The sequence below is a fragment of the Chiloscyllium punctatum genome, chromosome 40, assembly GCF_047496795.1.
Source record: "Chiloscyllium punctatum isolate Juve2018m chromosome 40, sChiPun1.3, whole genome shotgun sequence".
Taxonomy (NCBI): Eukaryota; Metazoa; Chordata; class Chondrichthyes; order Orectolobiformes; family Hemiscylliidae; genus Chiloscyllium; species Chiloscyllium punctatum.
Genome location: NC_092778.1, coordinates 45,678,589 through 45,706,117, shown reverse-complemented (window position 1 = coordinate 45,706,117; position 27,529 = coordinate 45,678,589). Strand labels below are relative to the sequence as shown.

The 27,529-nt window shown below is 41.2% G+C and overlaps 1 protein-coding gene across 5 annotated transcripts; it reads right to left on the bottom strand.

The window, feature by feature from the left end:
* Nucleotides 1-206: 206 nt before the first annotated feature.
* mfsd13al (major facilitator superfamily domain containing 13a-like) lies at nucleotides 207-25,902 on the bottom strand. 5 transcript variants are annotated; one of them, XM_072559780.1, is made up of 9 exons: nucleotides 25,817-25,902; nucleotides 23,487-23,670; nucleotides 19,370-19,405; nucleotides 17,672-17,906; nucleotides 11,312-12,031; nucleotides 7,558-7,712; nucleotides 7,257-7,340; nucleotides 5,065-5,208; nucleotides 207-3,984 (listed from the first exon to the last, which is right to left on the bottom strand). In XM_072559780.1, the coding sequence occupies exons 4-9, from the start codon at nucleotides 17,816-17,818 to the stop codon at nucleotides 3,843-3,845; spliced, it is 1,392 nt and encodes a 463-aa protein (XP_072415881.1). In that variant the 5' UTR covers nucleotides 17,819-17,906; nucleotides 19,370-19,405; nucleotides 23,487-23,670; nucleotides 25,817-25,902; the 3' UTR covers nucleotides 207-3,842. The 5 variants fall into 5 exon arrangements, with proteins under 5 accessions (XP_072415881.1, XP_072415880.1, XP_072415879.1 ...); XM_072559779.1 differs by having other exon boundaries at nucleotides 17,672-17,926; nucleotides 25,655-25,856; XM_072559778.1 differs by having other exon boundaries at nucleotides 25,655-25,856.
* Between the last annotated feature and the right edge of the window lie 1,627 nt (nucleotides 25,903-27,529).

Sequence of the window (27,529 nt, the reverse complement as noted above, 5' to 3'; positions counted from 1 at the left end):
AGCACTAGTGGTATAGCCTGCTTTTTATTTGTATGTTTAGGTTTCCTTGGGTTGGTGATGTCACTTCCTGATCTTTTTCTCAGGGGGTAGTAAATGCAATTCAAGTCAATGTGTTTGTTGATAGAGTTCTGGTTGGAATGCCATGCTTTTAGGAATTCTTGTGCATGTCTCTGTTTGGCTTGTCCCAGGATGGATATGTTGTCCTAGTCAAAGTGGTGTCCTTCCTCATCTGAATGAGAAGATACTAGAGAGAGTGGGTCATTTACAAAATGCTTTGCAAGAATTGTAACAAACACTACATTGGACAAACAGGCAGAAAACTAGCCCACAGGATACATGATCAACTAGCCACAAAAAGACATGACCCACTCTCACTAGTATCTTTACAGTCAGATGAGGAAGGACACCAATTTGGCTGGGACAACACATCCATCCTAGGTCAAGCCAAACAGAGACATGCACAAGAATTCCTAGAAGCATGGCATTCCAACTGGAACTCTAGCAACAAACACATCAACTTGGATCCCATTTACCACCCCTGAGAAAAATAACAGGACATGACATCACCCCCACAAGAAGTAACATCACTAACCCAAGGAAACTTAAACACATAAATAAAAAGGTGGGCCATACCACCAGTGCTTCACCAGAGGCTCACTAATGCTACCTAGTATGGTGACAAAACATCTGAAAGCAAACCTTCCAGCTCAGCGAGCAAACTTACATCCAGAACCTCAACCTGAGCTACAGGATCTTCTCAAAACTCGCTAACTATATCATTCTTCCATAGTCATTGTTCCAAGAGTTTGATCCACCTCTAAAAGCACTGTGGATGTACCCATGTCAAATGGACTGAAGTGGTTTAAGGGAGCTTACCTCCACCTTTAAATGTGGCCACTAAATGCTGATCCAGCCAGCAAAGTCCACATCCCTGAATTAATACATGTTAATTTCATATTTCAGATTTTGCTGCCAAGGTCATAGAACCATACAGCACTGAAACAGACCCTTCAGTCCAACCAGTCCATGACAGGCATAGTCCCAAACTAAAACATGCCTATGTCCCTTCAAACCCTTCTTATTCATGTATCCAAACAGCTTTTAAACATTGTAATTGTACCCACATCCATCATTTCCTCAGGAAGTTAATTCCACACACAAACCAACTGGTGTCAAACAAATTGCCCCTCATGTCTTTTTAAAAATCTCTCCCAACTATGATTAATTCTATCTATATCCCTAAACTTCTATCAGGTTGCCTCTCAACCTCCTATGCTCCAATGAAAAGTGTTCCAACCTATCCAGCCTAACTTAAACCTTCCATACCAGGCAACATTCTGGTAAAGCTCTTTTGAACCCTCTCCAGCTTAATAATATCCTCCCTATAACTAGGTGAGCAGAATTGGACACAGTATTCCAGAAGAGACATCATCAATGCCCTGTATATGATGTCTCAACTCCTATACTCAAAGGACTAAGCAATGAAGGCAAGTGTGTGAAACACTTTTTAAAATCACCCAGTCTATATGTGATGCAAACTTCAAAGAATTACATACCTGCACTCCCTAGGTCCCTGTTCTACAACACTTCCCAAAGCACTATCATTAATTGTATAAGCGATACCCTTGTTCGTTGTACCAAAATGCAATACCTCACATTTATCCATCTGCCATTTTTCAGCCCATTGAATCAAGATCCTTTTGTAATCTTAGAAAACCTTCTTCTCTGTCTACTATGCCACCAATTTTTGTGTTATCTGTAAACATACTAACCATGCCTTCTATATTCTCATCCAAATCATTGGTATAAAGGAGAAACAAAAGAGGACTAGGAGTAATCCCTGTGGAATACTGCTGGTGACAGGCCTCCAGTCAAAAAAAAAACAACCTTCACCACTCCGGTCTTCTGCCACTAAGCCAATTATGTATCTAATTGGTAAGCTCACCCTGAATCCTATATGACCTAACTTTACTAATCTACCATGCAGAACCTGGTCTTTCCCACATTTCATGACTACACCTCAAAAAGTACTTCAAAATGAAGTAAAGCACATTCCTAAGACCTCAAAAGCTACTACAGAAATTTGATTTCCTTCTTCCTTAAACATAGGCCACTCTGAGAAATGGAGATTCATTCTGCAATTTTATACTTGCAGCACTGAGGGGAGAAAAACCCCACTTCTGTTACACTTTATTTTGACCTGAATATTACCGGTGTAAATTACCGGTGCAGTAGTCAGTGTCGTTCGTCATTGTCCACCTTGATTCAATAAGGAGCTAGAATCTTATTACATCTTCCAGCCATCCTTTTTGCCTTTATCCTCAATTACACATGAATAATTTGGAGAGAGTGGAAATAGTGACTTTAATTCTCTTTCACTGAAAGCAAGCATTTAATTGTGGTGAATTAAACAACGTCCTGGCTCATATTATCTAACTCACTAGTTACCTACAATAGAATATGGAATATCACAAGGTTAGAATCCCTCAGTTGTTAGTTATAAGTAACATTATGATTTTCTCTACATAAATCTGTTGCCTTAAATAAAATAACCAACATGGACCACATGAGGTGAAGAAAACAGTTTAGTCAGTATATCAAACTAACATGGTTCAGCAAAACACTGCTGCTCACCCAGACATGTATCTACTTTAACTCATTGTTAATAGCATCAAACTCACTTTCAAGGCACAAAGGTATAACTGGAGTGATTATTAACCTGGACATTCTAATTGAGATCTGACATGAAAGGACAACTTATTCTTCCTCAGCTGTATTTCTTTTACTCCAACAGTCTTTTCTACAAACAATTCTTGTTCATTTTACAGTTTTACAAAATACGTTTTTTTTAAAATATATATCCTACAGAATGTAATTTTAGCAGAAAATTTGATATCTAAAAGACTGAGAATCCCTCAAAGATTGTATCCTTCACACATTATGAGTAGTGTTCACATAGAAGTAGACATTTGGCACAGCATAGGATCCAATATATCAAGCCTGAATTTAGGAAGCTCCAGCAAAGTGTACTGTAGAAAAAGCAGCTTTTCGAATCTAAATGAGTGGAGGTGGTCTGGGTCAGAATCCTATCAAGGCAGAGTTTATACATAAGATCTTATAGAGCACATGGAATGATTTGTCTGCTGTCTCACTTTCTTAAGTAAATGAAGCCCTCCCAATTCAGAGGTCAAGTTCTTTATATGGTCACTTCCAATTCGTTATACTCAGTGGGAGTACCAATAAAAATATCATACACTAAAACCATACTCATCAATACATGATACTTTCTATTTCTTTGGATAAGCCAAGATCAACAACATTCAAGAAGCACACCAAAGTTTAGTTGCTCTTGGCCCAATTATTATCTGGCAGCGACAGCAGTGTGTAGTGTACTATCCACAAGATACACTACAGAAAATTACCATGGCTTCAACAGAACATTTCAAACTAACCACCCATACCATGGAGAACAAGGGCAGCAAACACATGAGAACACAATTATATCTAAGTTCAGCTCTCCGATTTGGACATATCACCATTCCTTCATTGTCACTAGGAAAATGCCTGGATTTTCCTTCCTAACACTATGGGTGTATCTACACCACACTGACCGCAGAGTTTAGGAACACAGCCAACCACCAACTTTAAGAACAATGCAAGACAGGGAAGTAAATGTTTTTTTGTCAGGAACATATATATCCCATAAATGAATTAAAAACATCCCACCACCTCTCTGAATAACAGTCGCATCTAACAGTATCTTTCCCAGCATGAAAGATTAACCCAAAGCTTTTAAAATTTCATTTATCTCACTATGGTCCCTCACACTGGAGTGCTAGTCTTCAGGATTCTACATATTTTGCAAAGTCAGTGTGACTATCCCGGATGGAATATGGGGTCCATGCAAGAATCTGCAGAAAAGCAATGCACATTGGAGTCAGGCAGACCAGGTAAAACATGGCCCCATGCAGATCCTGCAGAACACTGTGAAGGAAAACAACAAAGTTCAGTCTTGAATTTTTAATGCACATGAATACCTTACATTTATAGAGTGCATTTAACATACTAAAACCACCCAAGGGATAATCAGGCAAAAACTAACAAGGATTCAAAAAGGAAAATTAGGTGACTAGAGAGCTTTGTGCAAGTAGTAGGTTTTCAGAACCAAAATTAAGGTGTCAAGACAAGTGAAGGAATGGAAGAATGTAAATGCTTTGGAGATAATTCAGAGACCATTTTCTAGACAAATACCTGGAACAGAACAGGAGGAAAGGTTAGACAAACTAGACTCGTATCCACTGGAGCTTAAGAGGAAGAGGCAACTTGTTTGACATATATAAAGTCACAAAGAGGTCTTGACAGGAAGATATCCAGAACTAGGGTTTACTGGTTAAAAATCAGGGGCTGCCATTTAAAACAGAGATTCTGAAAATTTTCTCTGAGGGTTATGAGTCTTTCAAACTCTCTCCCTGAATAGAAAAGTGGTGGAAGCAGAATCCTTGAATGTTTTAAGGCCAAGGTAGATAAGCAAAGGTTATCAAGGATAGATGGGAATATGGGTTTGAGGTTGCAATTAGATCAGCCATGATATTATTGAATGGTGGAACAGGCTTGAGGGGTGAATGGCCTGCACCTGATCTGTGTGTTGCTAATGATGGAATGAAGGAAGAATTGCTGTGGACAGACAAGAGGCCAGAACTGAAAGGTTATATTAGAGGTTATAGATAATTTGAAAACAAGGATGGAATTCTTTATGGCACTTGACTTCCAGTGCTGTTACTATGAAAAAAGGCATTGAGAAAGTAGAAAAATATTGCCCTGATGAGAAATGTACAAGTGGTGTCAAGAGATGAAGCAACAATTAACTTGATAATAATGGAAACATTGGAAATAATTGCCTCAACTTGCTCCCTGCTCATTCATTAAGTCAGACAGTGGATGCAATCTTGAAGAAATAAAGGATAAAAACCTGATACTTAAGAATAACCTTTTACAAATGGAGACCATCAGAAATTGAAGCTTTTAACAATAACCATAGTATTTCTGTTTCTTACACATGCTTACCTTTGCTCTGAAAGTGCAAAGTTGTCTTTCAGCTTTTCATAGTCAAACTGGTTAAGAATGGTCACAACCAGCATTGGAGCCAGCGACTGCGCTGGTTTAGTAAACAAAGCATTGGTTCCAAATACCATGGATGAAAGTGGAAAGCTAAGATGAAAGAAAGAACAACAATGATTCTATTGAACACAAAATAAACCGTAAAGAGACTATTGAATTATTTTACTACAGTACATTTAAGATTATATACAAGTGTAAGTAGTTATTGATGTGGAGGGGGGGGGGGGGACATAAGTTTCACCTGATCCTTTCATTCTCCAATAACAGCATTTTCAGCAGGGGCCAATGAATGTTAAAGGTCATCTTTTCCACAAGGACTACAGAGGAAATGCACCTGTGCCGTTGCAGTGCCTCTGATACAACTGCCACTAATGCCTGCATCAAAGAATAGGAGCAATAAATCAAACGATTTCAGATGTTTTAAATGAATGCAACTCCTGGGATCATGATTCACTCACTGCCACACACCAAATTCTTGTCCACCCTGCTACCAATCCCTCATGGCCTCCCTCCCACTCTGCCTCGCTGTTCACCATCCCCAGGGGCAAGGCAGTGAGGGGTGGGGAGAAAGTAAACCAGGGAAGTAGCAAGTAGGTACTGATTCAGTGAAGCATCAAGTGAGAGAGTGGGGCACCAAAGACAGAGAAAAATGGGGATGAGGACCCAAGCTGAGCTGTCAGTGAAGTCCTGGTGGTGAGGGTTCCTTGGGTCTCACTGTGCAAGCACTTATGGGCAGAGTTGGCATCAACTTCCAGCTCTTGGCACATGCCAATGCCATCAGCAACTCTGATCTCCTCTGCCTGTATGTTGGCAGAAGATGCATCATTTCCACAATTGTATAGACAAGGCTTTAGTTAACGTAGATAAGTCTAAGGTCAGCTGTGATATTATTGTGGGCTCAGTAGACAGGTGTTAGTGTTCTAACAAAAAGTTGGGACCTGTACAACTCTAAGCATCGTGCTCAGTAACAGTAATGTTTCAGCTGTGATATTATTGTGGGCTCAGTAGACAGGTGTTAGTGTTCTAACAAAAAGTTGGGACCTGTACAACTCTAAGCATCGTGCTCAGTAACAGTAATGTTGGACTTGGGGAAAAAAAACTCCAAACCAGATCAATAAGGGTTGAGTGGACACGACAATGAGCAATTTAAGCAAAGTGGAAAAATACATGAAAATTGACCTGTGTAAAACAAAACAGTCCATTTTGACTAGGGGTTAACTGTATAACCTTAACTGTGTGTGAGAACCATTCTTTTATGTAGTTAACACAGAGCCATCTGCAGATGTTTTCAACTTGTTTTCAGCACAATGGAATGACTGGAAAAACATGAAGTGCTATGAAATGGCGATATAGCATGTAACCAGTTTATTATTAATATCAGGGACATGGTTCCACTTGTTGGACTCTCCCTACCAGATGGGGTTTGAGAGACTGGTGCCATAGAATCTGAAAAACAGCTCCAAATGCCACCTGTTACCAAAGTCCCCAATGGATAGAAGGCCATGTGAGACGTGCATGTTTGTACTTCAAATGTATATTATGTTATTTAATAGATTCACTCATTAGTTTGTATAGGTCTCTGATAGATTAAGTAATTAAGCTATTAAATTTTGCTTCATATTAAAGTGAATATCTCTTATTTTATTAATTTTGATCAGACCTTACTTTCAGCCTCACTATACTATATCCTTACCATGATGTCACAAATAAACATGGTTTATAGATACTCAGAAGTTTAGCCTGAGATTCCATCAGTACCCAAGTAACCTACACAAGAATACTAATAAACTGCAGCTTCAATGAAGTACAGCAGGAATTCAGCATTAAATAAATTCAATTAGATATCTGAATTTGGCCGGATTTAAGATTCTAAAATATGCCTTATTTAATTAAAAAAACAGAACTCTGAATTATTCAATAATACAAATGAAACTGCTTTATATTCAGAATAAAAGTGTTTTAGAGACTTGACCAACAAGAATATAAAAATTCATAGAATCAGTATCCTTCAGCTCTGAAGTACAACACAGAGACCAAATTTATTCAGGAAAATCAAATGCTATTGGCATTAATGTCAAAAACTGAACAATTATGACCATTCCACTTAAAGTGAAACAGTGAGCGATAGCCAGTCTTACCTGCGTTTATAATTCTGAAAATCAGCATCAACAATATCAGCCAAGGGCAAGTTAAAGAGACTGAATGTGGCAGTTACCATCACCCTAATAGAGAAAATGGTCACTTGGATTAGATTAGAATGTCCAACTCAAAAATAAAAACAGAAACGACAGTCAGAACAAAAGGGCATCTCCTGGCCAAAAACACAATTGCACGAAATCCTATTTTATAACATTTTTATCCTTTTGTACTTTACAAAGTGATAAACAAAGGATAGGAGTTATGTGAATATAGATGTAAAACATAAAATTCATTACTTACATGTTTCCGATGAGGAATACACATACCAGATAGTAATGAGTAGAGCCCAATCCCAGCATGACTGCTGCACTCAATAGTTCCACGTAGAAGATATACAAGATGACTTTGTAATAGCCAAACTTACTCAACAGTGATTGGCAACTGAGAATTAAAAGCTGGAGAAGAAAGTTATAGCAATTGGGATGGAGTAAATTTCAAAACTGCAGAGCATCCAGCTCTTACTGGTATTGAAGTAGTATATATAGGTGTCAATATTAAATGCCCAGCCATTCTGGAATTACAAGATTGTGTTTATATCCAACACTATGTTGAAAGTTCAAATTATGCAATTAATAAAAAAGTGTACGGCAGGGGGGAAATCAATTTTTATTTCTCACCCTCCCCACATTCCTGACAGGAAATGAGAGGTCACCCAGTTGGGAGTTTTCCATAGGCCTCTGAATTGTTCCGGTGATGTAGAGCAAAGGATAGCAAAGATGATTCTCGACAGGGTAGTTGTTATGGGGAACTTTAACTTCCCCAATATTGACTAGGAATACTATTGTTCAAGTAGTTTAGATGGGTCAGTTTTTGTTCAATGTGTGCAGGAGGGTTTTCTGACACAATATGTAGACAAGCCAACAAGGGGGGATGCCATATTGGATTTGGTACTGGAGAATGAACCTTGGCAGGTGTTAGATTTGGAGGTAGGTGAGCACTTTGGCAATAGTGACCACAATTTCGTTATGTTTATAATAGCAATGGGCAGGGATAGGTATATACTGCAGGGAAAGAGGTATAACTGGGGGAAAGGCAATTATGATGTGATTAGGCAAGATTTAGGATGCATAGGATGGCGAAGGAAACTGCAGGGGATAGACACACTTGAAATGTGGAGCTTATTCAAGGAACAGCTACTGCGGGTGCTTGATAAATATATACCTATCAGGCAGGGAGGTGGTTGTCGACAGAGGGAGCCATGGTTTATAAAAGTTGAAGATCTTGTCAAGAGGAAGGCGGCAGCTTATGTGAGGATGAGGCATGAAGACTCAGTTAGGGGGCTTGAGTGTTATAAGTTAGCCAGAAAAGATCTAAAGAGAGGGCTAAGAAGAGTCAGGAGGGGGACATGAGAAGTTGTTGGAGATAGGATCAAGGAAAACCCTAAGGCCTTCTATAGGTATATCAGGAACAAAAGAATGACTAGAGTAAGATTAGGACCAATCAAAGACAGTAGTGGGAAGTTGTATGTGGAAACTGAAGACATAGGAGAAGTGCTTAAATGAATACTTTTCATCAGTATTCACATTGGAAAAGGACAATGTTAGTGAGAATATGGAGATACAGGCTACAAGATTAGATGGGATTGTGGTTGACAAAGAGGAGGTTTTAGCTATTTTGAAAGATCTGAAAATAGATAAGACCCCTGGACTGGATGAGATTTATCCTTTGATTCTCTGGGAGGTCAGGGAGGAGATTGCAGAGCCTTTGGCTTTGATCTTTAAGTCTTTGTTGTCTACAGGAATAGTGCCAGAAGACTGGAGGATATCAAATGTTGCCCCCTTGTTTATGAAGGGGAGTTGGGACAACCCTGGTAATTATAAGCCAGTAAGCCTCACTTCAGTTATGAGTAAGGTGTTGAAAAAGTTTATAAGAGATAGGATTTATAATCATCTGTAAAGGAATAGTATGTCAAAAATTGTTTTGTGAAGGATAGTTTGTGCCTAACTAACCTTATGAGTTCTTCAAGAATAGGTGGATGAAGGTAAAGCAGTCGATGTGGTGTATATGAACTTCAGTAAGGCGTTTGATAAGGTTCCAAACGGTAGGCTATTGCACAAAATACGGAGTTTGGGGACTGAAGGTGATTTAGCAGTTTGGACCACAAATTGACAAGCTGAAAGACAGAGTGGTGGTTAATGGGAAATGTTCATCTTCGAGCTCAGTTACCAGTGGTGTGCCGCAAGGATCTGTTTTGGGGCCACTGCCGTTTGTCATTTTTATAAATGATCTGGATATGGGCATAGAAGGATGGGTTAGTAAATTTGCAGATGACACTAAGGTAAGCAGAGTTATGGATAGTGCCGAAGGATGTTGTGGGTTACAGAGGGACATAGATAAGATGCAGAGCTGGGCTGAAAAGTGGCAAATGGAGTTTAATGTGGAAAACTGTGAGGTGGTTCACTTCAGAAGAAATAACAGGAATGCAGAATACTGGGCTAATGGTAAAATTCTTGGCAGTGTAGATGAACAGAGAGATCTCGGTGTCCAGGTGAATAAATCCCTGAAAGTTGCCACCCAGGTTAATAGGATTGTTAAGAAGGCATATGGTGTGTTGGTGTTTAATGGTAGGGGGGATTGATTTTCAGAGCCATGAGGTCATGCTTCAGCTGAAGACGACACCGGTAAGGCCACACCTGGAATATTGCGTACAGTTCTGGTCACTGCATTATAGGAAGGACTTGGAAGCTTTGGAAAAAGAGTTCAGAGGAGATATACTAGGATGCTGCATGATATGGAAGGAAAGTCTTATGAGGAAAGGCTGAGGGAACTGAGGCTGTTTTCATTGGAGATGGTGGTTGAGAAGTGACTTAACTGAGACGTATAATAATCAGAGGGTTAGATAGATTGGACAATGAGAGCTTTTCCCTCGGATGGTGAATGCTAACACGAGGGAACGTAGCATTAAATTGAGGAGTGATAGATTTAGGATAGATATCAGTAGCAGTTTCTTTACTCAGTAGTAGGGGCATGGAACGGCCTGCCTGCAACAGTAGTAGACTCACTGATGTTAAGGGCATTTAAATGGGCATTGGATATAGATATGGATAATAATGGAAAGGTGTAGGTTAGATGGGCATCAGATTAATTTCACAGGTCTGCGCAACATCGAGAGCTGAAGGGCCTGTACTGTGCTGTAACGTTCTATGTTGCTTATTGGCAAATTCTGTTACACTGCACTCTTGTGACACACCCCTGGCACATTTGCCACATTAAAGCAGCTATAAGACAAGTTGTGGTATAATGCAATTTCCTATTGTCCACAATCTCGTTCTCACCCATTAGTTCCCGGTGTATAAAAGTAAAAAACAAACAACAGGCAGGGGAGAGCATCAGCAGGATGTTAAAGAATTTGAGCTCATTCACCAGTGGACTTAGGTGCATAAAATATCTGGTGTGGTGCGGAGTTCATAGAAACCAGGACCCCTCTGTCAAAGGTATTGAGTTTCGGTAAGCTTCAACTAATTACTTTAGTTGGATTCAGTTCAGAAAGGATGGGAGAAATAAGGAAGCAGGATGGCCAAGATTCCCACTCAAGATGATTAACTACCGACCTCTGGTGAATATTGCTTTCGGACATAATCAGGGTTAACCAATGCCCTCTTAACTCAGTGGATAAATTGCTTTCCAACACTAATTTTATTCTGACTCACTGACTGGTGGAAGGCCAATTTTACGCACAGTTAATGGGACACATTGACTTCAAGAAGCCAAGTGGGACAGGGAATAAATCCAATCTTGCCAGTTTCCTGATTATGGACTTCCTACTGGCAAATTTGAGTAAAAGTACTTCTCTTCAAGAAACCAGAGGAGGTGAATGGGTGGATAAGATATTTCGGTGCGCCAGCCCTTCAAGTGACTTGCTCTCACACACAAACAACTGTATGAAAGATCATCTCCAGGGGAAAGGGGCAAGGAGACAAAATTGGAGAGAACATGAAGAAGGGAACATGCATACATCATATAAAACATTTTCTACTGGTATTCCTCCAATTACCTGGGGACAGATGAATCCAGCTCCATACATTATGCTCTTTACAAAATCTGGAAGCAGATATTGTGGAATCAGATGATCCGCAAAGATCAGCATAAAATTGTTCAGGAATGCCAGATAGAAAACCTGGCAAAAGTTCATGATTACAAAAAGCACAAAGTCCTTTTGTGTGATGATTTGTTTGGTCAGATGGAATACCGAGGTCCAGGACAGATTGGGGACATTCTCCACATTGTTCTTCTCCACTTGCTCATAATGGGTGATACAGTGTAACCCAGTGTAGTACATGCAACAAAAAGCCAGTACAGCAATACACAGGGCAAATAACTGGAAGTTGAAAAGATTTTTCATGTTATCTGATAGGAGGCCACAGAAAAGGACACTTGAAGATCCAATCAACAAGGCCACTTGGTTATATTTGATGAGTTGCAATCGATTCTCATGCTTGGTTGAGATCTCAGCAAAGAGGGCACATTGCGCCAAGAGGACAAATGTCAACATCGCATCGTAGGCACAAAGAGCAATGACTAGGTGCAGTCCACACAACCAGTCACCTTCCTGATAGTCACGCCATGGGAACCACGGCAGCAGGAAGGCAATGGCATAAAGTGGAGCACCGTACAGAATGGAGAGACGCCGCTTGGCACAACAGGAAAACTTGGCATTATCTTGAAAATAACCAAAGAGCGGATCATTTAAAGCATTCCAAAGCATGAAGACAACCTAAAAAGAAAAAAAAAAACTTAAGTCACAAGTTATGATCTGGAATTGCTGCCCAAAGTGATATTAGCCTTTAGATGACTTACAGTGTGGAAACAGGCCCTTCGGCCCAACAAGTCCACACCGCCCTTCCAAAGAGCAACCCACCTGAACCCATTCCCCTAACACTACGGGCAATTTAGCATGACCAATTCACCTAACCTGCACATTTTTGGACTGTGGGAGGAAACCGGAGCACCTGGAGGAAACCCACGCAGACACAGGGAGAATGTGCAAACTCCACACAGACAATTGCCTGAGGTGAATCTGGGTCTCTGGCACTGTGAGGCAGCAGTACTAACCACTGTGCCACCGTGCCACCATAGTGCAAGCAAATTCAACAATAAAGATCAAAAATAGGGAACTGGTTGATTAGGAGGATTCTGGGTAATCCAAGATGGAGGATGGAAAAATTTCTGGCTGAAACAGGCTGCTCCTTTTCTTTTGAGGTATTTTAGGTGTCGGAGGTGATTTCCTTGAAGTACAAGAGCAACAATTACTGTTTTATATGCTGTTACGTTGTCTAGGAACTTTTGAGAAAAAAATGTCAAAACAACAGCACTTTTAAAAGGGAGAGGAACAGACAAAGCACATGGTGAAGCCAGTGCAGGAGAGACACACAAAAAGAAACCCACACTGCTAACTGACACAGCAGTGATTCTGCAGTTACTGCCTTTGCTGTTTTGAATTCATGTATCGCCAGACATTGGAGCGCGTCTGGAAAATTAACAAAATGTGAAATTCACAACTAACCTTGGAGGAACCGGTTTGGGAGAGGTCACAGTACAGAAACCGATAAAAATATTCACTTAAGTGTGGCATTACAATAAGTCTGCAGTAGGTGAGTAGAGTGGGTTCTTTCTTGATTATATGTTTTATTGAAATACATCTCTTGATTAAACTTAAAAATAAGCCATAGGCATTAAGTTAGCCTGAAGCAGTGTTATGTAGAGGAATAAGACAGTGCTACTTTCTGGGTCTGTAGATTGGAAGAAGCAAAAATGGCCTTTAGTAGAGTGATATGCTCTTCTTGTCAGATGTGGGAGTTTAGAGAGTGTTACTGAGGATTATATCTGCAATAAATGCCATTGGTTGAGAATCCTATCAGATCGAATGGATCAGTTAGCGTCAATGAAGAATTTATAAGAGCAAGGGAATGTGATGGATGGTAGTTATAGGAAGGAAAAAAAGTTAGAAATACAGTCACATAGATGGGTTGACTCCAGGAAAAGTAAGAGGTAGACAGGTAGTGCAGGAGTCTTCTATGGCTATCCCCATTTCAAACGAGTAGGGAGATAGTGAGGAAAGAGATTAATCGGAGACTGGTACAGTTGATAAAAGAGGTGAGTCAAACAGTCAGGAACAAAGCACAGAACAAGGTAGGACTGATAAATTCAACTGCATTTATTTCAATGCAATGGGCTTAACAGGGAAGGCAGATGAACTCAGGGCATGGTTAGGAACTTGGGACTGGGATATCATAGCAATTATAGAATCTTGGCTCGGGGATGGACAAGACTGGCAGCTTAATGTTCCAGGATACAAATGCTACAGGAAGGACAGAAAGGGAGGCAAGAGAGGAGGGGGAACTTTGATAAAGGATAGAATTACATCTGTACCAAGGGAGGATATTCCCGGAAATACATCCAGAGAAGTTATTTGGGTGGAAGTGAGAAATAATAAAGGGATGATCACCTTATTGGGATTGTATTATAGACCCTTAATAGTTAGAGAAATTGAGAAACAGATTTGTAATGAGATGTCAGTTATCATAAGAATAATAGGGTGGTTATGGTAGGGGATTTTAACTATCCAAATGCAGATTGGGACAGCCATAGTGTTAAGGGTTTAGATGGAGAGGAATTTGTTAAGTGTGTACAAGAAAATTTTCTGATTCAGTGTGTGGATGTACCTACTAGAGAAGATGCAAAACTTGACCTACTCTTGGGAAATAAGGTAGGGCAGGTGACTGAGGTGTCAGTGGGGGAGAACTTTGGGGCCAGCGACCATAATTCTATTAGATTTAAAGTAGTGATGGAAAAGTATAGACCAGATCTAAAAGTTGAAGTTCTAAATTGGAGGAAGGTCAATTTTGACGGTATTAGGCAAGAACTTTTAAAAAGAACTTTGCTACCTTCTCCCCGGCCCACCCCCACCTCCCCATTTATCTCTCCACCCTAGAGGCTTCCTGCCTGAATTCCTGATGAAGGGTTTTTGCCCGAAATGTCGATTCTCCTCCTCCTCGAATGCTGCCTGACCTGCTGTGCTTTTTCAGCACCACTCTGATCTAAACTAAGAACTTTCGAAAGCTGATTGGAGGCAGATGTTCGCAGGTAAAGGGACGGCTGGAAAATGTGAAGCCTTCAGAAATGAGATAAGAGTGCAGAGAAAGTATATTCCTGTCAGGGTGAAAGGAAAGGCTGGTAGGTATAGGGAATGCTGGACGACTGAAAACTAGTTGAGGGTTTGGTTAAGAAGAAGAAGGAAACACATGTCAGGTATAGACAGGATAGATCAAGTGAATCCTTAGAGTATAAAGAAAGTAGGAGTATACTTAAGAGGGAAATCAGGAGGGCAAAAAGGGGATGTGAGCTAGCTTTGGCAAATAGGGTTAAGGAGAATCCAAAGGGCTTTTACAAATATAATAAAGACAAAAGGGTAACTAGGGAGAAAATAGGGCCCCTCAAAGATCAGCAAGGTGGCCTTTGTGTGGAGCCGCAGGAGATGGGGTAGATACTAACCGTGTATTTTGCATCTGTGTTTACTGTGGAAAAGAACATTGAAGGTAATAGAATGTAGGGAAATAGACGGTGAAATCTTGAAAAATGTCCATATTACAGAGGAGAAAGAGTTGGATGTCTTGAAACACAAAAGTGGATAAATCCCCAGGGGTACCCTAGAACTCTGTGGGAAGCTAGGGAAGGGATTGCTGAGATATTTGTATCATCGAGAGTCACAGGTGAGGTGCCAGAAGACTGAAGGTTGACTAACATAGTGCCACTGTTTAAGAAAGGTGGTAAGAACAAGTCAGGGAACTATAGACCAGTGAGGCATAAGTGAGGACTGCAGATGCTGGAAATCAGAGTCTAGATTAGTGTGGTGCTGGAAAAGCACAGGAGGTCAGGCAGCATCCAAGGAAGGGCTTTTGCCTGAAACGTTGCTTTTCCTGCTCCTCGGATGCTGCCTGACCTGCTGTGCTTTTCCAGCACCACTCTAATCTAGACTATAGACCGGTGGGCCTGATGTCAATGGTGGGCAAGTTGTTAGAGAGAATTCTGAAGGATAGGATATACATCTATTTGGAAAGGCAAGGACTGATTACGGATAGTCAATATGGCTTTATGCGTAGGAAATCACGTCTCACAAACTTGATTGAGTTTTTTGAAGAACTAACTAAGAGGATTGATGAGGGCAGAACGGTAGACATGATCTGAATGAACTTCAGTAAGGCATTCGACAAGGTTCCCCATGGGAGGCTGGTTTGTAAGGTTAGAACATAGAACAGTACAGTACAGAACAGGCTCTTCGGCCCACAATGTTAAATCTCATGAAATCCAGGGAGAACTAGCCATTTGGATACAGAACTGGCTCAAAAGGTAGAAAAAAAAAGAGCCTGGTGGTGGAGGGTTGTTTTTCAGACTGGAGGCCTGTGACCAGTGGAGGGCCACAAGGATCGGTGCTGGGTCCACTATGTTTCATCATTTTTAAGAGAGATAGTAAGTTTTCTGATGACAACAAGATTGGAGGTGTAATGGACAGTGAAGAAGGTTACCTCAGATTAAAACAGGATCTTGATCAGATGGGCCAATGGGCTGAGAAGTGGCAGATGGAGATTAATCTAGATAAACGCGAGGTGCTGCATTTTGGGAAATCTAATCTTAGCAGGACTTATGCACTTAATAGTAAGGTCCTCAGGAGTGTTGCTGAACAAAGAGACCTTGGAGTACAGGTTCAGAGCTCCTTCAAAGTGGCGTTGCAGGTAGGTAGGATAGTGAAGGAAGGAAGGACGTTGTGAAACTTGAAAAGGTTCAGAAAAGATTTACAGGGATGTTGCCAGGGTTCGAGGATTTGAGCTATAGGGAAAGGGTGAATAGGCTGAAACTGTTTTCCCTGCAGCTTTGGAGGCTGAGGGGTGGCCTTATAGAGGTTTATAAAATCATGAGGGGCATGGATAGGGTAAATAGACAAAGTCTCTTCCCTGGGGTGGGGGAAGTCCAAAACTAGATGGCATAGGCTTAGGGTGAGGGGGAAAAGATATAAAAGAGACCTAAGGGGCAACGTTTTCACGCAGAGGATGGCAGATGTATGGAATGGGCTGCCAGAGGATGTGGAGGAGGCTGGTACAATTGCAACATTTAGAAGGCATCTGGATGGGTATATGAATAGGAAGGGTTTGGAGGGAAATGGGCCGGGTGCTGGCAGGTGGGACTGGACTGAGTTGGAAGATCTGGTCGGCATGCATGAGTTGGACCGAAGGGTCTGTTACCGTGCTGTACATCTCTATGACTATTTGAAAGAAAGTTTGCAGGACTCTAGGGAAAGGACAGTGATACTAATTAGATAGCACTTCCAAAAAAATAAGCATCGGTAGAGAGGGCAAAAAGGCCTCTTTTTGTACATGATGATTCAATGGTCATAGTACTTATCAGTAGCTCATGAATGTATCTGATTATAATCCACCCACTATTACAAATGTTTGATAGCCTTTGTCATCACTACTTTTCAACATGGAAATATTAAAATATGATTACAATGTTCATCGGTTGTATCCCTAGTAGGTTTTGTGTATGAAACCAGTTTTGACCAGATGCTAAATTCCTAGTTCCTTTTGCACATGGCCAGTTTGCAAAGCTGCTCTCAGCCCCTTGTCAACACCATCTGGAGCCAAATGCAAAGTCACTAGAATGATACAGGCTGTCTGATAGAAAGAGAGGAAAAACTGTGAATCATTCAATACATCCAACCAATTACATGATCTGAAAAGGTGGTTATTGCCTCGGAAATAGCCACCACAATCTGACAGGCAACACTCAAAGTACTGAGAAAGTGTATAAGGTGTAAGCAGGTAGAGTTAAGTTTTGTGAACCAAGAGGTTCAGCAGAGTATGACTCAGATCAGATAAGAACTTGCAGTTAACTATGGGGTTCTGGCGGCAAGGGTAATGAGTTAACAAGGTGGAAAAGCATTCATTATGTAGAGCCACTTAACAATTGGAATTTGACTACTCCCCTAGTGATAAAAAACGATTTGCAACAGATTTGACCATTAAGGGATGATTTGCATTACAATGTTTTTGGAGGTGGGGTGGTTCACTGCACTGTGTCTTGAGTGGCATGCCTCTGTAGGGGAATGGCCTCACTTTGACTCGACTTGACATGCCTGTGAAGAGGGTTAAAGGAAGTCACACAGCTTGTACTGTACTGAGCTTAATAAATTTGGTTGCTTGTTCACAGAGGTTAGTATGTTGCGGTTGTATCAAGTGTGTAAGAATCTCAGGAGTAAAAGAACATTAAACAGTACATTTTAGCATTGAACCGAAGTGTTGCAATTCCTTAAATATAATACTTTTAAAAACGGAAACATGTCAGAAAACATGCAACTCACTTGTGCCTGGTGAAACATTCCTTCAGAAATTCTATACCGATTCAAAAAGAGCTTCACATAATAGAAACTAAACATGTTGCTCATTAAGGTAGATCCAAGTGTTGTCATAGAATAGGCAAAAGCTTTCTGCTGTATCCCCAGCTTCATTCTTATAGCGATAGGATTCACTACTGCTGATGAAATGTTTCTTGTCAGCACTTTCTCATCCACTTGTGTAAATACAAACGAATCAGTTCTTGGGAGGGATAAAGAAACCTGCATTTATGTACAGTGTTTATCAAAATAAAGAAACATCCTTTCCACACCCACCCATCAAGTCCCTTGAGGATCTTGTATGTCTCAATTACGTTCCTCTGACTTTTTTTAAGCTCCAGAGGATTCAGGCCTAGCCTTTCCTCAGAAGACAATCTGCACATTCCAGTTAATCGTCGAGTAAACCTTCTTTTAATGATCTCCAATGCATTAATATCCTTCCATAAGTAGTGACTAGTACTTCAGATAAGATTTTACCAATGCCCGATATAACTGAAGCATAACTTCCCTGCTTTTGCATTCAATTCCTCTCGCAATAAAACATAACCCATTAGGTTTCCTGATTACTTGCTGTACTTGCACACCAACCTTCTGCCATTCATACACTAGATTGCTCAGATCTCTGCATCTCGGTTCTGCAACCTCTCACCATTTAGATTTCACACTTTTTCACATTATACTCCATTTGCCAGATGCTTGCCCACTCACTACCCATATCTCTTCGGAGAATCCATCTTTATTGCATCAGCAAATTTAGCTAGAATACCTGTGATCTCTTCATATTGATAATAAACTGTAAAGAGTTGAGGCACCAGGACCAACCCGTGGCACACCGCCATCCTGAAAAACACTCCCTCTTTCTACTCTGCTTCCTGTCAGTCACCAATCTTCTATCCGTGCTGACGTTATTCCTAAAGCCATGAGTTTTTACTTCCCTTTGATGTGACACCTTACCAAATACCTTCTAGAAATCCAAGTATAAAGCAGTCACTGGTTCCCCTTTATCCACAGAAGTTACTTAAAAAAAACTCCAAAAATTAGTGAAACTAGATTTCAATGGTGGTTCCACCTGATTGCCTTAAACATACCCAAGTGCCCTATTATAAATTCTTTTATAATAGAGACTAACAGCTATTAAGCTAACTGACCTGTCATTTCCTGCTTTCTACCACTCTCCCCTTTTGAATAAAGGTGTTCTTGCAGTTATTTTCAAATCTAAAGGAACCTTCCCCGAATCTAATGAATTTCAGGAAACCAATACATCAACTAACTCACTAGCTACCTCTTTTAAGGCCCCAGGATAATATCCTTCAGCATCCGGGGATTGTCCAACAATTTACTCAGTACTACGTCCCCTAGAAATTGTAATTTTCTTAGTTCCTCCCTCCCTTTCAACTCCTGATTTATAGCAATTTCCAGGTTGTTACTTGTACCCTCTCTAATGAGGATATCTGTTTAACTTGTCAGCCATCTTTTTATCCTCCATTTCCCAGATTAATTTTCTAAAGGACTAATACTTATTTTGTTAAATTTTTTAAATGGCTGAAGAAATTCTTCCTATCTTTTTATATTTGTCTAACTTTCTCTCATAATCTTTCAGTATAATACACAGATCATAAATCTTCACTTTCTGCTTTGGAAAGGTAAGCTTTGACTCATACTCACCACGTACTTAAATAATCCCCATTTTCTTTCAAAATTCTTGAAGGGAACAAAAATTAAGTTAGCTTTATTTCCAATAAATTAAAACAAAAGCTTAAACAAGCATATGGTAACATTCCTGATATTATGTAGCATGGTCTAAAGGAATGCCCAAGACCTAATGGATGTATCAATGAAAAATTGATTGGATGTCAATTAGTTGTATGAATATTAGGAATTACATATCAGTGATGAGTGTTTTATGGTGTGTGGTCAACCCAAATAAAGCTCTCACTAAAAACGTTGACTCTGTTTAAATACAGCTATATTCTCTTATGTAGCATTGATAGCAGATGATGATTGAGTCAAAATGTGAAGTTTTGGAGTATCATTACCCATTCAACTAGTGAAAGAATTAAGTCACAATATGGACCTGGGTTACTTAGAGTTGCAGAGTCATTGAGATGGACAGCACAGAAACAAACCTCTTGGTCCAATTCATTCATGCCAAACAAAATATGGCCTTAAACTTTTGTTATCATACAGAAACAGAAATAAGAACTTTTTAAAATTAGAACCTGATTACTTAAAGACCAGTGAAAGTTTGGACAATCATTAATGTTTTTTCATGGATAAAGTTTATTGAAGTGATGATTTATTGACAGCTTGAGGTATGGTCAGATTTTGACAAATTTATGAAGTCTAGGATAGTAACATGGAAGAGTACACAATAGAATGTATGCAAGATTGCAGAAATTTAATTTGGAATTTTCCCAGTCTCTTCTAGTATTTATGTTATTTGACTGCACCAAAGTATGGACAGATTTCCAGTTTTAATGGGAGTTCAAATCTGCAGACAAATATATACTGCTATAATAAATGTTGACAGCAATTGAAAATAAAAAACTCCTAGGAAAGCATTCCTTTCCAGCAGCACTCATAGCACAATGGGAGCACTTGACAGTATGAAGGAAAATGGATGATACAATGTTCACAAATTAGCAACAGTACAGAAAAAGGTCACAGACAACAGTATGAAAGGTGAACCGTAACTAAGAGCAATAATGGATATAAATGCTGTTAATCATTTTCAGAATCAAAGAGAACTTGGGACTTAAAACAAGAGAATAAACCCAAGAAACACACAGCGTGTAATAAAATCAATGCTTCAGGTGTGATTCAAAGTACCATTATAGTGTGAACCATATCAAATAAACAAGAGACAAAAGCTAACAGACATAAATGAGACTCCAAGCAGTTTCAGCCTAGTTAGGAACATGGTGGCAGAGTTTGTGCAGCATTAGACAGTGGATACATGTCTACAGTGCATGGATTAAAATGGTATCTACATTCACTGAGCAATAAGGATCAGGACAAAAGGTAAGGAATTTGAAGGTTCCACAGTTTCAGATTTGGAGAGAAGACTAAAATCTTTGGAAAGACGAGTTGTTCCTTGCAAAATAGCCAGAATCAATAATTTTATTAGCTTAAGCATGATGTTCTGTGAAATACCATTGTTATCAAGCAGGCCATTAATGAAGAAAGCACAGGATATGGAAAAAAAATGATAAAGCTACTGTAATTTTAAAGCCTGAATTGCATTACACAACCTGGACACTATTGCATTCCTTAAATGAAAAGATCAGAAACACTCTCCATGCAAACTTTGCAGGGAGATGTTGGATTTGATTTAATTAGGGAAATGAGGAGGACTGGTTTCAATATCAATGAACTTACTACCAAATACAATAAAATAGAGGATCATTTTGAATTCAGTCTGAAATGACAATATTCACCATGGTTTGAAGATGCCTGTGTTGGACTGGGGTGTACAAAATTAAAAATCACACAACACCAGGTTATAGTCCAATAGGTTTATTTGGAAGCACTAGCTTTCAGAGCGCTGCTCTTTCATCAGGTGATTGTGGAGAATAAGATTTAAAGATACAGAATTTATAGCAAAAGTTTACAGTGTGATGTAACTGAAGTTGTATATCGAAAAAGACCCGGATTGTTTAAGACTCTCATCTTTTAGAAAGACCATGTTGGTTTCAGTTCTTTCATATGTAAATCGCAAAACATTTTTTAAAAAGTTACATTTTCAAGTGCACTTTAACAATTGGTTTCATGTCGGCCCAGATAAGGTATTGAAGGTGTGAACTCCCTGTGAGGCTGTCTGTGCAACAATGGTATGCTGTTTCTAATCTGTAAAACTGATTTATAGAATCTTACATGTAAGATTCTGTAAATCAGTTTTACAGATTAGAATCAGTCTGACTATTGTGGCACATACTGGATTAGTGGTGCTGGAAGAGCACAGCAGTTCAGGCAGCATCCAACGAGCAGCGAAATCAACGTTTCGGGCAAAAGCCCTTCATCAGGAATAAAGGCAGTGAGCCTGAAGCATGGAGAGATAAGCTAGAGGAGGGTGGGGGTGGGGAGAGAGTAGCATAGAGTACAATGGGTGAGTGGGGGAGGAGATGAAGGTGATAGGTCAAGGAGGAGAGGGTGGAGTGGATAGGTGGAAAAGAAGATAGGCAGGTAGGACAAGTCAAGGAGACAGTAACTGAGCTGGAAGTTTGAAACTAGGATGAGGTGGGGGAAGGGGAAATGAGGAAGCTGTTGAAGTCCACATTGATGCCCTGGGGTTGAAGTGTTCCGAGGCGGAAGATGAGGCGTTCTTCCTCCAGGCGTCTGGTGGTGAGGGAGCGGTGGTGAAGGAGGCCCAGGACCTCCATGTCCTCGGCAGAGTGGGAGGGGGAGTTGAAATGTTGGGCCACGGGGCGGTTTGGTTGATTGGTGCGGGTGTCTCGGAGATGTTCCCTAAAGCGCTCTGCTAGGAGGCGCCCAGTCTCCCCAATGTAGAGGAGACCACATCGGGAGCAACGGATACAATAAATGATATTGGTGGATGTGCAGGTGAAACTTTGATGGATGTGGAAGGCTCCTTTAGGGCCTTGGATAGAGGTGAGGGAGGAGGTGTGGGCACAGGTTTTACAGTTCCTGCGGTGGCAGGGGAAAGTGCCAGAATGGGAGGGTGGGTCGTAGGGGGGTGTGGACCTGACCAGGTAGTCACGGAGGGAACGGTCTTTGCGGAAGGCGGAAAGGGGTGGGGAGGGAAATATATCCCTGGTGGTGGGGTCTTTTTGGAGGTGGCGGAAATGTCGGTGGATGATTTGGTTGATGCAAAGGTTTGTAGGGTGGAAGGTGAGCACCAGGGGCGTTCTGTCCTTGTTATGGTTGGAGGGGTGGGGTCTGAGGGCGGAGGTGCAGGATGTGGACGAGATGCGTTGGAGGGCATCTTTAACCACGTGGGAAGGGAAATTGCAGTCTCTAAAGAAGGAGGCCATCTGGTGTGTTCTGTGGTGGAACTGGTCCTCCTGGGAGCAGATACAGCAGAGGCGGAGAAATTGGGAATACGGGATGGCATTTTTGCAAGAGATAGGGTGGGAAGAGGTGTAATCCAGGTAGCTATGGGAGTCAGTGGGTTTGTAAAAAATGTCAGTGTCAAGTCGGTCGTCACTAATGGAGATGGAGAGGTCCAGGAAGGGGAGCGAGGTGTCAGAGATAGTCCAGGTAAATTTAAGGTCAGGGTAGAATGTGTTGGTGAAGTTGATGAATTGCTCATCAGGGTGGCACAGACAGCCTCACAGGGAGTTCACACCTTCAATACCTTATCTGGGCCGACATGAAACCAATTGTTAAAGTGCACTTGAAAATGTAACTTTTTAAAAAATGTTTTGCGATTTACATATGAAAGAACTGAAACCAACAAGGTCTTTCTAAAAGATGAGAGACTTAAACAATCCGGGTCTTTTTCGATATACAACTTCAGTTACATCACACTGTAAACTTTTGCTATAAATTCTGTGTCTTACAATCTTATTCTCCACAATCACCTGATGAAGGAGCAGTACTCCAAAAGCTAGTGCTTCCAAATAAACCTATTAGACTATAACCTGGTGTTGTGCGATTTTTAACATTTGCCATGTCACTGAAAGCCAGGCTCATAATCAAATGGAGAGCAACCACCTCAGCAGAATGGGACTCAGGCAAACATCAACAGAAGGCTGGGTGGGGGAAATTTTTTGTTGTAAAACAAATTGCAACGGCGTGCCAAATAAACAACATTAAGACCTACCTTATCTGTTTGAATTTGTTATGCTAACAAAGTAAGCTCTTAGCCAAGGCACTTTACAAAATAATAGCTTAGAGCAGAGAACGTTAGGTCATGTTGTCCAGTGTTTTTCTGCTGCCAACGGATTAATGAGGCTGCCAGATATTTCACTCTCTTGGCTGGAGCTCAAGTCATACACGTAGCGTACCTTATAAAAAAATTTTAAAAAGAAAAGCATTTTTAATGGACAGTTTAGCATTTTTCTGAAATCACAAACCTTAGTGAGATTTGAACAAATCTATTTAGCAGTTTTGAATTTATTTGAATTCATTATAGTTAGCTAGAAATGGCCACTGCAGGGTAACATTTTGAATGCATTACATTCCTTTGCAGGCCATTACTTTAAAGATCAGCAGAGGAGTTTGTTCAAAATCCTTACAACACTTATGACTCAACCAAATGTTTTCACTGACCCTGCCTGGTTCAAATTTCTGGAAATCCCTCTATAACAGCATGTGGATGAACTTGAATCACATGGATGGCAGCAGTTCAATAGGAAGCTCACCACCACCTTCTCTGAGGCAGTCAGAGATGGATAACAAATGCTGGCCTTGCCAGTGACATCTACATCCTGTTTTATAAAAGTCACCAAACCATCACATTCCAGTTTGTGGGATCTTTTGTGGAAATTGGCCGTCATGTTTTTTATATTGTATCAATGACCACACTTCAAAAAGGCTGTAAAACACTGAGATATTCTGAAGTTATGAAAGGTACAGTATCAATTGATTGTTCTGCTCGTCTATGGTACATGCTGTTTGTAATTCTTTCTGCAATGGTTATCTGATCTTGTGTTTAACAGTAAAAAAGCCAAACCTCCTCTACAAATCCACCACTTGCAAACTATCATTTCAGATAGAAGTGCAAAGGACAAAGACAATATGTTTTTCTCCATCCTGGATTACTCCTTCATCGACTTGTGAACTGAAACAACAAACCCACATAAAGCTGTTAAAATATGTAGCGATACAACAGCAACATGTTGACCTCTCTCTCCAAAGATGCTGCCTGACCTCTTCAGTATTTCCAAAATATTCTCTTATTTCTATCTGAATTGAATGATAAACTTTGGCCCAGAGATTGGGCAGAACTCATCAGATCCTTGTTCAAAAATGCCATGGCATCTTTTACATGTCAGACAGGCAGAGGACTGGAAGAACACAGCAAGCCAGGCATCACCAGGAAGTGGAGGAATCGACATTTCCGGTGTAACCTTTCTTCAAGGCTGGGAGTTGGTGTAAAGAGAGCTGCAGATAAAGGGGATGGTGGGGGCAGGGTGGTGAAGTGGGGTTAGGTGGAGACAGGTAGAGGGTATGACCTGGTTTGGTCAATGAGAGGAATGAATCCAGTTGGTGGCAGGGAGGAATGGAAAAGCTGAGAGGGGGCATGGGAAGGAAGGTTATTTGAAATTGGAGAACTCAATGTTCAGTCCTCTGGGTTGTATGCTGCCTAAGCGGAAGATGAGGTGTCGTTCTTCCCATTTGTGGTATGGCTCATTGTGGCAATGGAGGCAGGCAAGGATGGTCATGTCAGAAAGGGAGTGGTTAGGGGAATTGAAATTGATGCTGTCTAGCTTGCTGTGTTCTTCTAACCTCTTGCCTGTCTGTAATGTAAAAGATGCCAAGGTATTTTTGAACAAGGATCTAATGAGTTCTCCCCAATTTCTGGGCCAAAGTTTATCATTCAATTCAAATGGAAATAAGAACAGAAAATGTTGGAAGTACTGAGGACGTCAGGCAGCATCTTTGGAGAGAAAAATCAACATGCTGCTATTGTATTACTACATATTTTAACATCGTTATGGAGGGTTTGCTGCTTCAGTTCATAAGTCAATACGTCCATCAACAATTCTCTCTCCGCTCCACCCTCTCCGTAACGCGGAGGCTTCTCCATTTTCTGTTATCAACCCTCACGCAGCTCAAGGCAACAACAATAATGGCATCTTTTACAGGCACCTGAGGGGCTTGGATAAGACCTTGGTTTAATATCTCTTCCAAAAGGAGACATTACGTCTGAACTTCCTCGGTTATGGACTGGAGAGTCCTAGCCTGAATTTTGTATTCCGATCCTGAGTGAAACTTGAATCCACAACCTTGAATCAAAAGGCCACGGCGCCATCCGAAATAAAATACCTCATTGGACAGCAGTTTCAGAGGCAAATAAGGAGCGGTGATCAGAACGGGCATGGGCCATCAGATCAATAATGCAGAAACACTCCCCTACTCCGAGCTTGACTATCGATGTTGGGCCTAGTACTAGTTGCCGAACATTGCAGAAACATTGTATCTTCTTACACAGACAGTAGCAGCTGCAGTGTATCCAACAGCGTCGACAGTGACACATCCCGATCTCCAGCCGGAAGCGCCACGAAACCACCCATCCCAACGACTGCCGCTCTCCCATTGGATACTATGTAAACGTCACGTGCAACATGGACCAATCGGATAGCCCCATCCCAGCGTAGCGCGAGCTACAATACCTCACCTGTTTGTGATCACAGAGCAACCTTAAAGCTATCAGTCAGTGGTCTGTATTGTCCTCAGTGGGTTTTGCTGGGAAATACTCAATTGGCTCTGGTGCTTTACTATGGTGGTCAGTAGGTTAAAAAGAATACAAGAGTGTCACGATGATTTGGTTGCCGTTTGTTCCGCCATTGTACTTCTAAGCAGAAAGAAAACTGACAGCACCCAAAACCCTAACACACAGCCCTCACTGACACACAATCCCCTCTGACCCTCACACAATCCCCACTGACCCTCTCACACAAACCCCACTGACCCTCACACACAATCCCCTCTCACCCTCACACACAATCCCCTCTCACCCTCACACAATCCTTGCGGACCTTCTCACACAATCCCCTCTCACCCTCACACAATTCCCACTGACCCTCTCACATAAACCCCACTGACTCTCACACAATTCTCGCTGACCTTCACACACAATCCCCACTGACCCTCACACAATCCCCACTGACCCTCTCACACAAACCCCACTGACCCTCACACATAATCCCCTCTCACCCTCACACAATCCTCGCGGACCCTCTCACACAATCCCCACTGACCCTCACACACAATCCCCTCTCACCCTCACACAATTCCCACTGACCCTCTCACACAAACCCCACTGACTCTCACACAATTCCCGCTGACCTTCACACACAATCCCCTCTGACTCTTATACAATCCCCACTGACCCTCTCACTCAATCCCCACTGACCCTCACACACAATTCCCTCTGACCCTCACACAATCCCCACTGACCCTCTCACACAAACCCCACTGACCCTCACACAATTCCCACTGACCCTCTCACACAATCCCAATTGACCCTCATACAGTCCTCACTGACCATCTCCCACAATCCCTACTGACTCTCACACACAATCCCCACTGACTCTCATAACAATCACAACTGACCCTCTCACACAATCCCCACTGACCCTCCCGCACAACCCCCACTGACCCTCATACACAATCCCCACTGACCCTCTCACACAATCCCCATGGACCCTCATACACAAACCCAACTGAACCTCTCACGCAGGATCCCCACTGACCCTCTCAGACAGTCCCTACTGATCCTCTCAGACAGTCCTCACTGAACCTCACACAGCTCCACTGACCCTCTCACACAGAATCTCACACAAAGACCTCAATGTCTTTAACATGCCATAAATAGACTCTCAAACACGGTCCCCATACACATGCATAGGCTCTCACATACAGTGCACCAAACCTATACAGGGCACCACACCTATGCAGTCACCACAGAACCTCATACAGACCGACTCAGTCCCCAAATCCCTCGTACAAATAAACCCTCACATTATCTCTGTATCTCTCATACTGTGTCCGCAAACCTGCTCATACACACAGACAAACAGAGACACATTATAAAGACCACATCTTTTATTTTTCTTTACTTGGATCGCAAACAGAATGGGAAAATGTATACGTAAACCAATGTGTACTGAAGGGGTTGGTGTACTTTTAAAACTATGC